The 17,756-nt window shown below is 47.9% G+C and overlaps 5 protein-coding genes across 5 annotated transcripts; 4 read left to right on the top strand and 1 right to left on the bottom strand.

Annotated features, from left to right (window-relative positions):
* Positions 1-992: 992 nt before the first annotated feature.
* Positions 993-2,963, top strand: E1B28_013878 (uncharacterized protein; the record flags this gene model as incomplete). Its single annotated transcript, XM_043160675.1, has 4 exons — positions 993-2,219; positions 2,272-2,398; positions 2,451-2,879; positions 2,944-2,963. 4 exons carry the CDS (start codon positions 993-995, stop codon positions 2,961-2,963), a joined length of 1,803 nt encoding a protein of 600 aa, XP_043001752.1.
* Positions 2,964-4,299: 1,336 nt separating this feature from the next.
* E1B28_013877 (uncharacterized protein) lies at positions 4,300-6,597 on the top strand (the record flags this gene model as incomplete). Its single annotated transcript, XM_043160674.1, has 4 exons — positions 4,300-4,439; positions 4,502-5,357; positions 5,412-5,981; positions 6,058-6,597. The coding sequence occupies 4 exons, from the start codon at positions 4,300-4,302 to the stop codon at positions 6,595-6,597; spliced, it is 2,106 nt and encodes a 701-aa protein (XP_043001751.1).
* Positions 6,598-7,738: 1,141 nt separating this feature from the next.
* E1B28_013876 (uncharacterized protein) lies at positions 7,739-8,404 on the top strand (the record flags this gene model as incomplete). Its single annotated transcript, XM_043160673.1, has 4 exons — positions 7,739-7,785; positions 7,836-7,920; positions 7,976-8,186; positions 8,268-8,404. The coding sequence occupies 4 exons, from the start codon at positions 7,739-7,741 to the stop codon at positions 8,402-8,404; spliced, it is 480 nt and encodes a 159-aa protein (XP_043001750.1).
* Positions 8,405-9,404: 1,000 nt separating this feature from the next.
* E1B28_013875 (uncharacterized protein) lies at positions 9,405-10,470 on the bottom strand (the record flags this gene model as incomplete). Its single annotated transcript, XM_043160672.1, has 3 exons — positions 9,405-9,959; positions 10,012-10,211; positions 10,263-10,470. 3 exons carry the CDS (start codon positions 10,468-10,470, stop codon positions 9,405-9,407), a joined length of 963 nt encoding a protein of 320 aa, XP_043001749.1.
* A 5,000-nt stretch (positions 10,471-15,470) lies between these two features.
* On the top strand, positions 15,471-15,740 carry E1B28_013874 (uncharacterized protein; the record flags this gene model as incomplete). Its single annotated transcript, XM_043160671.1, has 1 exon — positions 15,471-15,740. One exon carries the CDS (start codon positions 15,471-15,473, stop codon positions 15,738-15,740), a length of 270 nt encoding a protein of 89 aa, XP_043001748.1.
* Positions 15,741-17,756: the final 2,016 nt, after the last annotated feature.

Genomic DNA, 17,756 nt, shown 5'->3' with positions numbered 1-17,756 from the left:
TACCAGCTTCTCCATCCCTCACTCCAATGTCGAATCACACATTCGTGCGGCCTCAGCAGTAGCTGTGTGCCCGTCCTTGGCAGCAGCTGAGGTTTTCATCCCTAATTCCGACGTCGAATCACACCTGCCTCATTCGTGTGGCCTCAACAGTAGCTGTGTGCCCGTCCTTGCCAGCAGTCGAGGTTACCGTCCCTCATTCCGACGTCGAATCACACCTGAATCATTAATGCGGCCTCATTGACGCAGGCCATCGACGATAAGCTTTCTTCATAGGGAAAATGGTGAGTTCTTAGCGGTGGGGGGTTTTGTAAATTTCTCAATCATTTATCTAGTCAACTAAGATGTTTACGCCATATATCCAACGGAGTATTCTGCACACTTCATGGTTCCCTAACTGAAAGCTTTCGATTCCATTCACGTATCCACTACACATACACAACCACTGTCGACCTCATGCAAACCACCGATAACCCAAGGACATCAAGCTTGTCGGAGTCTTTTCAGGATGGCTTGCGCCATATATCCGAAGAAGCGCTCCACAAGCCTTCCTGTTCACTTAATGGGAGCTATCGGTTTACAACCATTGATCTTGAACACCTTCGTCGACCATTCGTCCTCCTTCACCGAGACCGTGAACATTCGGGCTTAACGGAACCTTCTGAGGATGGCTTGCGCCATACATCCGAAGAAGCGCTTTACCGGTCTTTATGTTCACGGACTTTCAAGGGTTCTTTAAGGGGAAATTTGGACCCCAGTTCCCAAAACGGCCTCACTCTCCCAATCATTTCTGCCCATTGGTCAACACGTGACAACAATTTTCCTTTGTACGACTTGTTCCTTACACGACCCAAAGCTTTGTGAAAGAACCATCCCTTCTCGCCGTTCGAGATATCAAGCGTACGCCACTCTATTCTAATCGACTTGCCAGCTAGAGCTCACCAAAGCGATAAGCCCACTTTCATCTAGCCACTCAAGTCCCATTATCACTACCGATGGTCAGCTCAAACAGCTCCCCTCACCCGAAACCAGAAGCACGCCCTTCGGTCGGGATGCGTCGAATAAAGGAGAAAGCTCGCCTGGTTGGCAGAGCCACCAAAGTTTTTGCACTGTCCAGCCAAGTCCTCGGATTTTTATCCCTGCTCAGGGATGTGGGAGATCACGCGCGTACGGAGTACCTAATCAGTTGGGTGGCTCAAGATCAGTGGATTCAGTTCTTTGAACCCTGGCTGAAGAATTGCTTAGAACACCTCATCGTACATCCTACGTGCTCGTCATCTGATATGGAAGTTGCACGGGAAACCGCAATCCAAATGATTCCTCAGTTCCTCATCAACATCGTGTACAACAGGTCTATGCCCAGTCTCTCGAGCGATAGTGCCCATCGTGTCGTCCCCGACTTACGGGTCTTGAAACAGATCCGAGATCCTCTGAAAGAACTCATCCTAATCTCCTGGGAAAAGGTCGCTGAAGACAAACCTACTATCCAAACCTGGGGGGCATGGTCACACCTAGTCTTATTGGTGAAGCCAGAAATAGCGGAGCCCAACAGTACTGGCTGCACGCAAGCTAGGGCGTTCGCGGCTCTTGGCACCGATTCTCACTCGAAATTTGCATCGGGACTCGAGCAGCTGGCTCGGGAAATCCCCAGGATGAGCTCTACCGACCTGACTAATGTCAGGGATATCTTTCTCATCCTGGCTGGAAGAGCCTTCGCCGCGAGCTCGCAAGGGTATGACGTTATACAAGGAAGCATTCCCCCCCTCGTTCGTCTCATCAGAAAGCTATTACATGGCCACAAGTCTTTCAAGGAACCATATGATATCGAGCTTGCGCTCGAGATTGTAAAAGCTGTCACGTCCTGCTTGACTTCTTACATTCAAGGCGTTGGGTGTGAAGGTGTCCGAGCTGTTGTAGACGCAGGGATCCTGAAGACATTTCTCGCGGCCCATCCATCGTTCACTAGTAGCACACTCTTTCAATCCCTTTGGGCCGATCTACTTGATAATATCACTCGATTCCTTGTTTATCCAGATGTTCTACGCCGGTTTTTACAAGCCAGGAGAAGATTGGTAAAGTGTGGGTTGGACGATGACACGGACACCGTTACCAAGCCCTGCACCCCCTGGGACTGGGCGAAGGTGAAAGCTTTTGGCGTCCGTCAGGTACGCCGTACAATGAAAGCCGAAGGTACACTGCACGTTTGTGCAAATCATACAAAGGTACCTTCCGACTGATCTTCCTTCTGACTTGCTGACACTTTACCTCCTCCAGTGTTTTACAGGAGATTCTCCGATAACTTTCAAGCGCTGTTCACGTTGCGAAAAGGTCAGCTACTGCTCTTGCGCTTGCCAAAAGTCGCACTGGAATGCGATCCATCGAGATGAATGCCCGAAACTCCGTGAGTTGAACCGTCTCGCCTGGCCTGCTCTCTTCCTCACTACTGTTTTCAGGCGATGGGTTGTATCTTACACTGGACAGCCGTCGCTTCTTGAGATGCTTTGCTGCTAGCGCTCTCACACTGCATATGTCCGCGCTAACACAGCGCATGGTCGCCTACGCCTCTACCATGGACCCCACAGTCAACGAAGATCATGAACGCATTCGAATGAGGACTGCGAACCCCTTCCTCTTCATCAACCTTGACCTACCCAGGTTGCCTACAGAAGAGGATTTTGAGGTCCTTAACGCGCGTGGCTTCGTAGATCTGATGGCGAAGATTTTAGAATCACGAAGCCTGCCCTTTCTTCAGGATCTCGTAGCCGAATGGCGCGAGACCACGATTGAGGACGTATTGGTCCTCGCAAGATTTCCTTTGACACGGGAGTTGACACAGGAAGACACTGACGCCTCCTTTGTGGGTTTCATCTGGAGATTGGATGGTAGGTTTCTACCATATTCCGTTCCACGTAAAATCCAGAGAGACTTATTATTCGCCTTATCCAGGCCACATCATATTCTTGTAAGTGACTGGCCTTGTGCGTAGGTCAAGTCATCAAACAGTATAGATATGTAGGAATATTGGTCATGATAGTGTACCAAAGCACGTTTACTGTATGAGTGTTTCATGGAATATGAACTAAACCGTTGCGTTTCGTTTGTGGGCGTGATCACTTCCTTCTGACTATCACTGGGCAGGGGCATACGGTAACAATGCTCATTTTTCACCCGTCCCTTTACTAGTTATTCCTCCTCGTTTTGAGTGTAACGATAAACCCTGTGATTCACCTGCAGGAGAATCGTCGCATGGGATTGTGGTTGCAAGCACTTGATCCAGAATTTTCATCCCATCGTGGTAGCGATTGACTGTGTGTCAATTTACAGGATGGCGGAGTAACAGGTGCATATTCTGCAAGGTCTCGTTAATCTTGTTGGAATATTGAGTGATTCCAAATAAAAGACTTCGCCAGCCGTGAATAGTGAATTAACGTACATATCTTCAGCTTTAGACCGACCTCGACCTCTGGGAAGCTAAGTCCGTTAAAGTCCGTGTCTGATGTGTGACATTCATCACAACTATGACAAACCCCACCGCTTCCTCTCCCCTCATACCACACTAGCTTGCCCTTTATCTGTAGTTTCTCTCCGCGACAGAAGTTGTGCGAGAGTCCCTGGTAGAAACCAGGGACGTTTTCAAGCTACTTCCCCACTGCTTCTTCACCCAGATTTCGACTCGTGCTCGAGTTATCGGTGCGACCTCAGCAGCAGCTGTGTGTTCCTTCCTTGGCAGTAGTCGAGGATTTCCTTCCTTTCGAAAACCTCCTCGATGGATTGTCCCTGCTCTCTGAGGCTAAATCAATCTCGAATCTATCCCATCGCTCCATCAGTATCCCATGTTCCCCAATATTCGTGGCCTGCAACACGTACTCTTCGCTGTAGCACAAATACAAGCCTGGAACAATGTCTTTGCTCAGTAAACGAGGGGTTATCATCTGGTGAGTTCAACTATCGGTAGCCTCTGAATCTTTCTCAAACGAGCGTATACAGGCGTATCAATCCCATCTTCCCAATTACTCTCGTATTTTCGCCACGAGTTCGTGCATACCACTAATTCTCCGTTGAATGGGGATTATCACGGCCCGACAAAGGACCGCCACGGACCGCGATCTTGGCATCTTTCTTTGTCAACGCTGGTGGTGGCGAGGACAAAGGAGGGGGATATAAAGGACAGACCGGCACTCCGTATGCCACTCGCGTACTTCCTCTTCTCTCCCTCACGTTCAGTCCGGTACTGAGCAAATTCAAGTCTCTTTCTATAATCCAGTCACTCTAATCTTGTCCTCACTCCAAATCTTCCTCGAGATGAGTTCTCAATTGGCGCCTGGAGCACCCAAACCATTAGGATCGACCACACAGAATCCTAACTCCAATGGTCCTATGCACCAGCCTCCTTCATTTGGGCCTCACCCAGGTTCATCCAGTGATCCTCAGATTATGTCGATGTATGTATCAAACTTGGTATGACCGATATCGAAAGTTAACTGATGTTTCAATCGTTACTAAGTGGTCATAGTAATGTGCAACAACATACACATCCTGGGGTTACCTTACCCGTACACCACGCTCCTTTATTTGCGAATCTTCCTTCCTCATCTGCCGCTTTTTTCCCAAACCGCAATCAGCCTGCACGTCCCACCCCTTCTCTTATACCTAACCAATCTGAACCTTGGCGTTCCCGTGATCTTCCTCCGATCCCTCCTCCTAGTCCTTCTGTCGATAGCACGATGAGCGATGGATCAAACGACACTATCACACCAACACACACAAGCGACGCAGGACAAACAGCTGGTTCTGGCCAATATATGTCGCCCACACATTCAGGCTCGGCTCCTCTGTCGCAACAACAGACGATATCTTTCCCCTCTCAGTCTCTCAATGCTCAGCACGCACCATCGCTACCGGCTCCCGCCTCTCATCCTTCTCACATACCCCCAAACCAACCTCCCGGCTCCAATGCGCAGTTTCATGACCCCTCGAACAACCCTAGCGCCCACCAAAATGGTTCTGCGCCCTACGATCCAAACGTGGGGACTAGTGTCCCTCCCTCTTTCTCGCAGCCCCACCAGACTGCGCCGGAACCGAATGTCCAGGCTGGTCCTTCTGGTTCCTCCTCCAATCAGGATTGCGCCTTGCCTTCGGACCAAGGAAATCAAGGAGCATCATCTTCCAGCAACAAGGGGAAAGAAAAGGAATTGGATCCAACAGAACTGCTGAGAGAAATAGCAGACTCATTCAACCGCCGTCAAAAAGGTACCGGCAAGAGGTCCGAAACCCTATCCAACAAGGTTACGAAGAAAAGTCCAGGCGAACCCTATCGCCTTGTGAAGGAAGATCTCGATTACAACCAAAAGAAGCTCTTGGTAGGTTCTGCTAGCTTGCCTCAATTCAAATCTTCGTCCTCATTATGTTCCTAGGTTTGCTTGTTCCTTTGGGTGCGAATCTTATGGGGACTCTTGACTGTTGACCAATGTCCTACAATCCCTCTCCCCGCTGATTTGGATGTGTTTGATTCCCGATTCTCGACCGAGCGTGAGGTTGAACAGGCTCGTAGTTCTGCTCCCCTTATTGATCCAAGGCTTGTCTCATTGACATCGCGCGTCGAATTGATTGCGCGACGCCGTAAAAACTCGACCTCCGTCCACGCAACCACCATTCCTGAAACCAACTTTGACCACGTGCGAGTTTTACTTTCACAATTTGGACTCGAGCACTGGCGTGTTCATCTCGCCTCGACACCCGATTCCCTTTACAACAAGGCCTGTGAACTTATCGCGCTCGACTCGTTTCGGCAAGCCATTCTAAGCGGAGCTTTCAAACACATGGACTGTCCGTCGAAACTCGCTTCAAGTCGGGACCTCCATCAAAGGTTGTATTATCACGTTGTTTTTCATTACTTCTATGGGATTTGGACGTCGGAGCAGAGTAGCCCAGGCAGGAATAGAACGAGGAATGAGACTAATGCCATCATCAAGAACTGGTTAAGAGTGCGTAATCTCGAGGCTTACACCAGTAATCAAATTTAACTCTTCCCGCTTCCCCACCTTAGCTCGCAAAAAAAAGTTTCTGGTCGACAACGGCTACCCCGAGCGGTATCAAATTCTAGCCGATCCTAAAGCTACGTCTGACGATGAGTACAATCCGTCGACGGAGGAATTCGAGGTCAAGAAGCGGCCAGAACGCTCACAAGCGGCAGAAATTTGGTATCGATGCCTTGACGAGGTAATGGGCTTAGGTGGCCAGTTCAAAAGATCGAAACGAAGGCCTCGACACGCACCCCTTGTTCAAAAGCCCACAGTCTTGCAAATGTACCCAACCGGCATGCCCCTTGATTATTTCCACCCCGAGTACTACAACCAACTGCCTGTCCATGCGAGGAAATTAGCTGTCCTAGGCGGGGAAAATGAGGATAACGAGTTGAAGGGAAAGTTACGCCTGGCTTTCCTCGAGGATCCTCGACTCTCGTTTGCAACCCAGGATGCACAAATTGAATTCATGGAGAAAAAGATGTCGGACGAAAAATTCTTTTCCGAGCGATTCGCGAAAGTGCTTGGTTCCTATGCTTTGAACGGCGAGTACAATTCTGATGTGGAGATGTCCTGATGATGCCTAGATTACATGTAGTTCTTTGAAGTAGCGTCCGACATGAAAGAGACAATATCATTATGGAAATGAAATCTACGCAGTATTGATATCGGAGCTCAACTTTATTGCGCAGAGGAAAGACACCATGTTGAATAAAGGGCTCTTGAAGAAAGCATTCGTATAGATCGGAGCTCGACATGTTGTGCTCTTTGTGATGAAGAAAGATGGGGGTCCTTGGAGAAAGGGTTTGTATTGAAACCGGAGTTCAACTTTCAAAGGCATGTTGCGCTCTCATCAAAGAACGACATTGTTGAAGGTCTAAAGGGTTGGGTCCTAATTGGGTGGAAGAAAGGGATCGTATCAAGACCGGAGATCAACTTCCAAACATGCGCTGCGCTCCTCTAAACACGTTGCGCTCTTTTCAAAGACACGTTGCCGTTACATCGTATCAAAGAAAGGGTCCTTGGAGAAAGAAAGTGGGTGGAAGAAAGGGTTCGGTTCTTGGAGAAAGGAATCGCTTTGTAAAAGAGAGTCAGGTCGCAAAGGAGTTGAAATGTCTAGAAAGATTTAAGGTCTGCCGAAAACTTCATATACACCCTGTTACTTCCCTCTCTCTCCACCTCAGGCTAATTGTTTTGCGCCACTTCAAGCGTCAACTGTCCTTGATCACCGCTCTCCTTCACCCTCTAAATTTCTCTCACCACTACTATGGTTCGGTTGGCTGCGAAGTCGTGCGAACGCAGGCGTTGTCGCAGTCTAGCTCAAACGCAGCAAAGGTCTAGTGGACCTTTATACGTGCACAATACCGGTACGTGTTCCTGTTAGAAAGAATGTTCTCTTCACAGCTAATAACATGAATCACCTTTGAAGCTTTTTCACAAGGGCTGACACACACATCATCCTTTCATGGGTCCGATTGTCCGTGCTGTTGCAAAAAGCAGTGCTCCAAAAAGTCCACCCGGATAGGGGCGGTATCTCTAAAATTGCGGGTACGTTTTCACATCTACTATAAGCTATTCAGGTTGATTTAAATACAACAAACATTGGAAAGGTTTTGGGGTCGCAGATCCGAAATTCCGAATTAACCAGAACCTCATTGCAAAAAAGAAAGCGGGGGGTCCGAAAAGCAGGAGAGCCTATGGATGTGGATGACGTGCCCATGGATGTCGACCAAGAAAACCGGATGGATATCGATCAAACCGATCTGTATGTTAACCAACGTCCGCTATACACTAATTTCTGACAGCTCTCTGCAGCTCGCTAGATGTGTCGTCATTCTCATTCTGCAGGGAAACGAAGCCTTACAAAGCCGTTCCCAACCCTGGCGTTCATCCAATATATGTGCGTTACTCATTGAAGGTTTCTTCCTACCAGCCCAGTCTGATACTTGTTATAGCAAACGATGATCTTGGATAGATTCATGGTGCAGTTTGAAGCTTTCGTTGAGCAAGCTCGACGAGAACACCTCCACTCTCTCTTTCTCTTAACGCAATGTAATAAGAACGTCCGCGAGCAACTGGGTTGCCTCGCAAACAGTCTCCAAACCCTCCCGGTAAGTATTCTCAGTAGGAATTTGTCGAACATGAGCGGTGCAGATCATACTCAATGTGAGTTTACAGGTCTTTTGAAATGATTCGGTGACCCTGCCAACTCGAGTGTTTCACTCATGTATTTCGATCGTATAACAGTACTACAAACCGCCAATTTAATATATTTTGTCTACTCCCACCCTACTCGCCCTTACGGCGGCGCCTTCGAGATCTACACATACGATGATACTCTCAATTATCTCATAAGGTACTCTTCAACTTTTGCATCTTTATGAGGAGTTCGATTCGCAATGGTTGACAACTTGTAAGTGTACATTAGGTCCCTGGCCACTTGGTCCGAAGGGGTTTGGACATGTAATTCCTATCTAATCTAATCTAATCCACACTCGTCCGACGCGCCGAGCCGAGCCTGATTTGTGACATTCGTCGCTAATGTGACAATACCCCGATCTCTCCTCACACCACCATTTTTGCCATCCTTGTAGTTCATCTCTGTGACAGAAGCCATATGAGAGTCTCTGGTAGAAACCAGGGGCGTTTTTAAGCTACCCTTTCACCTCTTCCTCTCCCAGATTCCGATTCCTACCCGAGTTATTGGCACCTTCTCAGCAACTGCAGCAGAAGTCGTGCGAGAGTCTCTGGTAGAAACCAGAGACGTTTTCAAGCTACTCTTCTACCTCTTCCTCTCCCAGATTCCGATTCCTACTCGAGTTATTGGCACCGTCTCAGCAGCTGCGGCAGAAGTCGTGCGAGAGCCTCTGGTAGAAACCAGGGACGTTTTCGAGAGTATAGGTTGTGTCAACCACATCGTCCAATTCTCTCCTACCTCCGCCACAAACCTCGTGCAAAGGTTTAACGGAGTCTTCCTAGGATGGCTTGCGCCATATATCCAAGGAAGTGTTCTGTAAACCTTGATGATGTCCGTTGCTTGTTGTCAACGATCGTCACATTCACTCCATGGCTACCATCTCTTCCCTGAATCCAGTACTGAGAACCTGCGAACATTGAGGCTGAATGGAGTTTCTAGGATGGCTTGCGCCACATATCCCAGGAAGTCTTCTGCAATCCTCCATGTTCTTACGCGTTATCTCAGGTGGATTATGGTCTCTACTTATTGTTGCTATCGAGAGGGGTCACTGAAGCCTTTCTGACTGAGCGTCTGCACTGCAATGCATCTTCGAAATAGTTACGAAATAGTTATCATGGAGCCCAGTACTATCAGGTTCGAAACAGTTATTCCCAGCGTAAATTTAGAATATACAATTAACAGGTGAGCTAAGCGTGATATCTTGTGAGATGTTCCAGCATAATTGACATCTTGTTGACCAACAGCTTCCATATCTCCTTCTGGTCCACTTCTTTCTCCGCCACACTATCGTTCCGCCATTTGAGACATATCAGAAGAGTTATCCATCCGCTGGGTCCCCATCCATCAAGCGGTGTCAGGTCTTCATACAAAAACTGAGCCTGATTCAGGCTTCCCTCACCCACAATCTCTTCCCTACGCAAGGGCTGTAACGACTTCCACCATTTCTGGACTTGGGGAGGGAAAGACATCGCAAAGTCCTTATCGATGTCGGGGGATCCCGTGTGGAACCAATTCTCGATTCGTCTATTGATCCATTTCTTGACTTCCGCTGGACATTCGTTGTTCGCAGGGAACCCGCGTCGACCTTTGACGATCGCCACCTCCACTTGGATCCAAACTTTGATAAGCTTTTGGTATTCACTATCTTTCCCAGCAATGTCCAGATAATGGATTGCCTGCAAGATCCATATTTTATTGTGCGGGAGAGTGGCCGCAACAGCTAGTTGGTGTCTGACGGATCCCTGGGTAGAGTGCGTCTTAAGTCTCATACTTGATAGCTCCTGGATTACTTACCAGATTTTCACCTGACAGCGGAGCCGTTACCATCTCCTCGCTATTGTTCTCCGCAGACTGGGGAGCGTGTGGGCTGGACTTGTCGACAGCACCATCCGATGCGATAGGAACTTGCCTGGAGACTTCGTTTTGGACGGGAGAGACCGTCTTCTGCATCCAGTCGTTTCTAAGCAACTGAATGTCTTCTTTCGCCGTATCAACTGTCGCATATCGATACAAAGGGCCTATTATCATATTGTGACTGGTTCAACAAATGTTCTTCCCGTCCTGCACAGTGGCGTGTTCCAGCGTTGAAGCATCCGCTGCTTGAGCTCCATAAATTTCAGACGGAGAACCGTTTTGGACTTCGGCTCCATCGCTGGAATTTGCCTTGAGGTCTGGCATGGGAATGAGAGGATCTTCCAAGGTTACTTGAGTAACAGAGCCGTTCTCGAGGTTCCTCTCGCTGGGATTTGGCATGGGAGTAAGGATTCGGGTCGAGCGATTTGGCATGAGCGTTGGCTCAGTTGAAGGATTTGACGGCGCGGGGGTCAGATCTTCAGGTGAAGAAATGGTCTCTCCAGGCTGCGGTGGAGTCCCTACGGTCTGAAGAAGCCCACTCTTGAGAAATCGACAACAATGCGAGAGAGACTTCACATTACCATTTTATCGTCAAAGTCTTCTATTGTCGCTAGATTTGCTCAGTATCTCAAGTCTCCTTCCACTCGTATGATCCATTCCTTTTGTTTCTCAACGACTTGCTCGAGATAGTGCAGCCTTTCCTCTGCTTGCATTATGTTCCACCCCATAGGCTTCTCGATAAGTTTCTCGAGATACCTCACTTGTTCCTCCGCTCGCAGGCATCTCTCGTGCTACTCGGTTGCGTTGACCGAGTTTTGGTTCACTCTCTTGCTATGGTAGACGATCCTTTCGAGGAGTTGGTTGATGTATCGGGTGGTAGCTGGCACCACTCGGACCTTCTGTTCGAACGCGCCTCGAGTTACACTGTCCACGCCTCAGCGATAAAAATACACTTACATTCGGATGCACAATTTCATCTTTCGGGCGGTCGTTCATGTTGTGAGGGTCAACGGTATAGAGATCGAGTTGTGGGAGATGGTGAATCAGTTCGTCGTGGTTAAATACGGAGAAGATGATCAGGGACTTAAGTCTTTGTTCTTTGATACTCGTGCTCGGAGCAGCGTGACTTCGGGGCTGCAACGTGGTCTGATCAGTAGCCACCCAGGGTATCCCTTTCTTCTCTTTCTTCTTCAGCCCATTCGAAATATCCTTCATCAACGTTATACACACCTGTATGTCTATTCCACTATCTCTACCTGACCGTGATAAATGACATAATTTCTTTTCTTTAACGATATTTCAGCGGACAGACCTCACTGTTTCTCGTAAATCATATGTATATGCGATTGTCTAAAGGGCCCGACGTTAACACCGATTTTCTTCACTGTCTAGGCTTCTTCGTCGATGCCAAAATCAAACAAACACCCTTTGAACTCAAAAAGATCGCCTTCAAACTCCACGAATCCTTTGCCGGACCATGTAGTCTGTGACTGTCCGACATGCATACAGCATGGGACTTGCAAAGATCCGGTCAGCGGTGAGGAACGCGCTGGACGTCTTGTGGTGAAAAAGACAAGGAAGTGACATGCCGCGAACATGTTAGTTTCTGGCATGAATACTTCGGCAGCTCCTTGCACTGGCAGAGAGGTACAAGAGTCTCTACCAAACGTGAGAATGCCCCAATGTAGGATAGTGGACGATGTCCCTGCTCGCGCTGCTGATATCTTTGAGGAGAAAATGGAGGCAGACCCGGGAAATGACCCTGTTAACGGGCTTCAGCGTGCGTCATACCTTAATATTTTGTACAACGTTTACTAATCCGACCTTCCAGACGTGGCTAAAACCTCTACAATGATTGAAACCATGATACGTGTAATAGCTGTTTGGTTGCATCTCGTCTGCAGAGTTAGTCGGGACAGTGTCAACCGACTCCTGAAAGTCCTGTATATCGTCATTCTCGTTGCCGTTGCCCTCGGTCGTGCTACAGAACGCCTCTCTTCCTCAGATGCTGCATTTGTTAGCTCACCACCCGTTCGTGTGCCACGTGATATTCGCCCTGCCATGGATGGGCTGTCCATTGAACCAAAAATAAACAGGACAGTCGTTTGCCCAAAATGTTTCACCTTCTACGCTATTGAAAATTTACCACCGAAGTGCACCCATTATGAGTTCCCAGCTTCACACTCGGCCAAACCATGTGGAGAGACACTTTACCGAGAACGGCAGACTACAGGGGGCACCCTAGTTCAAGTGCCTCGTAGCCTCTATTCCCATCAGGATTTCAAATCCTGGTTGGCCCACTTCTTATCGAGACTGTATATCGAGGATCTAATCGATCAATCCTACGCCCCCCGAAATAATACCTCCGCTTTCGTATCATCTCTCTGGGATACTCCTGGATGGCAAAGTCTGCCAGACTCGTTCACTACGCAGACTGGCAATCTCACATTTGCATACTACATCGATTGGTTCAATCCATTCCATAACAAGATCGCTGGCAAGAAAGTCTCGTGTGGCGCAATCTATCTAGTATGCCTTAACCTCCCTTACGAATACCGATATCGGCCAGAAAACATTTTCTTTGCTGGGATCACACCACCTCCAAAAGAACCCACCACGATCAGCTTAAATCGACTCTCAGAACCCCTCGCCCAGCAGTTCAAAGAGCTTTACGACCCTGGCATGCAACTTCATATGTTTCGACATCGGGAAGCAGAGACTCGCATCCGTGTTGCCATACTAATTGGTATTGGGGATATGCCAGCTATGCGAAAGGCATTCGGTTTCGTGTCTTACACGCACAAAACTTGGTTTTGTTCATTGTGCAACCTGCCTTACTCCAGGTTAGGCGAACTAGACCCCAATCAGTGGCAGCCAAGGCTTGATTCGGATGTCAGAGAGGCTGCAAAAGCATGGTCTCTGGAAGAGCTACCGACAAGACAGAAGAGCATCTTTGACACATATGGTGTGCGATATTCTGTATTGAACCATGCACTTCCTTATCGTGATTCGGTCCAACGCACAATGTTCGGAATGATGCATTACTGGCACGAGGGAGTTCTACAACATCTGACTAGGTACTATTGGGGTCTCGGCAGGATTTACTCATCAGGGCACAAGGACGAAGGGCGGGACCCTTCGTGGCGCCGAGAGCCAACGGAATATCCAACGCCTTCCGAGGATGCGATGGATATTGATGTTAGCGACGGCGAACGTAGTTCTGGAGATGCCACTGATAGCGAAGATGTCATGGCGCAGGAACGGAAGCAGGACAAAGAGGAGAGCACGAAGGCCAATAAGTACTGTGTTTTCACCCTGCAGGAAACGACAGCAATTCGACAATGCCTTGCAAATACTGCAATTCCCTCATGGATAAACCGGCCACCCACCAATCTCAGTGAAGCCTCGCATGGGAAGTTGAAAGCAGACAATTGGCAGAAGTTGTTCTCTGTCTTTCTCCCTATGATCTTGCCAGAAATCTGGTTGTATAGGAAAACGGATCGTGGATTTGCTTTGCTCACAAATTTCTACAACATCGCCACCTGTTGCCAAATTATTGATTCTTACGTGACCTCGAATGAGATGGCAGATGGCTTCACTGAACATTACGTTGCATTCCGATGTGGTGCTAGAGAGCTGTTTCCTCACATCACCGAGCGACCCAATCACCACTTCGCAATGCATACCGGGCAGCTATTGAAGTTTTGGGGGCCACTCGTGCTCTTGAACGAGTATCCCTTCGAACGGTTCAATGGCATGCTTCAGAACATTCCGACCAACAAACGCTTGTGTGAGTACATATAGAGAGATTCCTTGCTGTCGCAGTTGCTGACATATCTGGGTCATAGATGACCTTGACTTCACTATGTTACAACAAATGTGTCGTCAAGCCTGGTTAGCCGCTTTCGCAGCTGACCTTACTCAGACTCATTCCTCTGATAGCAACTTCGGGAAAGTGTTCAGTATTCTATACGATGATTCCCCATATCCTGTCAATGCCTCGACTGAAACAAACATCGTGCTTGACAGGATGCAAATGCGACAACAACTTTCTCAAGAGACGTACGAACTTCTCCTCCAGCGTGTCAACCATGGCCAGACTCCCAAAACAGCGTTCGTCAATTGCCATCATCTCCCAATACCGCTCAGTTCAGAGCAACGTGTATTGTTGAATTGGGTAAAGTGTCGACATCATCTCGAATTTCGCGGATATAGTTATTCGGAGCGGTCTCATGGAACTCTCGCAAACAGCACGATCTCTTTCCTTAATCCGAATACTCATATGCAACAAACGGGATGGATCGACGAGATTTTTACCATTATTCTTCCCGGAATGGTTGAACAAACCTTTCTTGTTATGTCGCCTCATCTGTCGCTCTCTGTTTTGGACAACGGCAAAGGCCCTTACCACCACCTGCCTAATCTGCGGTGTCACATCATCTCCTGCCGGGAATCCTCAGAACGTATCCTCATAACGGTGGAAGAGGTCACGTTTCATGTGGCGCTTTACCGACGACCGAAAGGAACATTTTCGATATCCAAGGATATATACATTGTCAATGATTCCCTCAACCGCAATAGAGTGACATTCTTAAGTAGATAGTATCATATAGGATAAAACCTGAGGGTACTTCTCAGGTTCTATTTACGCCCCATGAAAAATGTAATAGCACCCTCGCTAGATGGAGACCCCAAGAATATGAGAACACCCATGTCCATGTTGTTTATGACCAAAGTGCACCTAGGAATCTGCTCGAACTTGCCAGATCAGCAGGAGATTGCAATACTATCCGTGAAGTCGTTTGTGGTGACATTCTCAACAACATATGGAGAGACATTGTGAGTTGTCCTATCCCTCATGCGGCTATCACACTATAATCCTACAATTACAGGACTATGCGATATCTATTGCAACGATTCACCACCTTGCAACACCTACACGATGCAAGGAGTCGCTTCAGGAGATTTCTTTTTCTTCTACAAACTAGAGTCTTCATCAGAAAGGGGATTGTCTCCAGCAACCCATCCCCCGACTTTCAGCCCCATAGATCGCGACAAGTGCTCTAAATATTTCCACCGCCAGTCAATGGATACTACTCAAATACTGGGAAATATGGACTTGTCCACGGACGATCCAGAGGACTTGGCTTGGATGGACTTGTGGCGAAGGACCCAGAGAGGGGGGGCCTCGTTAACTCTGATCCAATGATCGAAAAACATCAATCTTCCGAGTCGCTACTTGCCTCGTATTCGATCTCACAACTCCCAGTTAACCGCGTACAATGAAGCTGATGTATCGTTGGCCAAGTATGAGGATGATCCACGTTTAGAATCTACCATACATTCGACGCCATTTGAATCTCAATCCACAGAAACCAAGTTTTCCTACCGATTCAACAATGCTTCAGAAGAAGTTTCCTTACTCCTCCCCAATCCACCACAATCCCGATGGCGCCTCTGAAGAAAGATCATCGTTTTACCCTGAATCTCCCTTATCTTCCCAGCGCAGAATACCCCAAGATCTTCCATCACTAGACATCCCCTCACCGAAATCGAAACAAATCACTGTTGTTAGTCCCGTACCCTCACCAACACCTTTGTCTCCCCCCTCTGCGTACTCCCAAACATCTGCTACAACGCAACTTCAGCGAACTCTGACCGGACTATAGTTGGGGACAGTCAAAGACGACAAGTTCGGTCAAAGCTATAGTTTGGGCTCATAATGTAGATGGTTCAAAAGCAGTCCTACGGGACATGTTCGTAAATATTTTTTAGCCCGATCTATCGAGCGGTTGTTGAGTTGGGAGTAGGGACAACCCCCAAAATTTTGGCCGGTCCCTCAAACATATAGAAAAAATCCGAAAAAATTTAATTGAGCTTCTCTCGACAAGTAGAGTCTTTTCTCAATAGATGGCGAATTTGTGACGAGCTGTTGTGCTAAAAAAAATGGACGTCACAACTATGTCACACGGTACTCAAGGTCATCCGCTGGCGGTGACGCGTTTTTCATAACACCGTTCTCCATGCCACCGAAGAAGAAACAGAAGAAGAACACCTCTGGTCTCAAGAACCAAGGTGCTTCATCAAATTTATGCCCAGTAGATCGTGCTGAGACTTCAGGTCAGCCTCAGATGCTGCCGCCGAGAGAACCAACGCCGCCTGTGGTTACTGTAACCAACGACAATGGTGACGGCGTTTTTGAGCCTGAGTGCACCACTCAGTTTGACAGCCTACGTGTCGACTGGTGGAAGGAGGATGAAGCTGTTCATTCCTCTGATGAAGATTCTGAGCTGGATTCGGATGATGACTTTGACTTTAATGATGAGAACGGTTTGATTTCAATGATTGAAATGGCCAAAGTTTTAAAAGAAAAGAATGATGATCTGGAATGGTTGCCCCCAAGACAGTCTCGGAAGCAGAAGGAGAAGAAAGGTGAGGTAAACTTCTATGACAAAAAAGATAAAACTAACTGGCATTGAAGAACGACCCAAGAATTACTTGCGAGGACCAGATCAAATGAGCAAATCTGAACGCACCCAACGTCGTGTCTGCAAAGCATGGGCAACTCAAACCCACCTCGACGTTTGGTTACCTGCAAGTACAGCACCACCTTCGACTCAAATATCAACGTCTATGATTGATGTCGATGAACCCGCGAATATTGAAATGATAGAGTCAGAAACACGGTACGGAGAAGTTGGTGATGAGATTTTCGATGAGAATGAAGTGGGACGTGCTGTGGGGGAAATTTTAGAGAGGGAGATTGTGGAAATGGATTTGGATAATGAAGATATCGAAGTTTGGGAGCAAGAGCTGGACGACAGAGTTGCAGATCCACATCATGGGGTTCGTTCATGGACTGAGTTGCACAAGCAGATTCTTGATGATATCAAGAAGGGTCGAAAAAGTTTGCCACTCACTCAACTCAACAAGCTCATGATCCTGTCCAATTTCACCAACCTCATGATCAAAGGCAAGCGGATTGAGGCGAGCGAGATGATTGCTGAGTCGTGGCACGAGAAGAGAGGCATATATTTTGCACGACACGTACGGGAGCTTGCTCGCCATTACCAAATATTCGAGCAACTTCCAAAAGAACGTCGAGGTGGAAAGCGAATATCAAGATCATTCCTTCATCGCGAGGAAGTCCGTGCACCGCTTCTCTCTTTCCTTCGAGATCTTCCGACTGGGGAAGTCACTCCTCGCACATTGCTTAAGCATATCACTGAGGTGATCTTCCCAATTGCTGATATCCAAAACACAAAACCTTTGACCCTGCGAACCGCTCGCCGGTGGTTGATTAAGCTTGGCTGGAGGTACTCAAAGGTGAAAAAGGGTGTCTATATTGATGGACATGAGCGTGCAGATGTGACGGAATACCGACAAACAGAGTTTTTGCCCCGCATGGCCGAGTATGAGAGGCGAATGGTTCAGTACGACGGACCTGAATTGGAGAGGAAGGAGCCGAATTTATTGCCAGGAGAGAAGGAACTTATACCGGTGTTTCACGATGAATCATGTTTCCACCATAACGACAACTCTGAACAAATGTGGCTTCAAAAGAATGAACAGCCACTGAGAAAGAAAGGTTTGCTCACCTTCAACCCAGTTCCCAGCCAAACCTCACATAATTGACAGGTCGTGGTCGCCTCATTCATGTGTCTGACTTCATAAATCCTGAAACT

The sequence above is a fragment of the Marasmius oreades genome, assembly GCF_018924745.1.
Source record: "Marasmius oreades isolate 03SP1 unplaced genomic scaffold unpl_scf_5, whole genome shotgun sequence".
Taxonomy (NCBI): domain Eukaryota; kingdom Fungi; phylum Basidiomycota; class Agaricomycetes; order Agaricales; family Marasmiaceae; genus Marasmius; species Marasmius oreades.
This window is presented reverse-complemented; position numbering and strand designations above follow the sequence as displayed.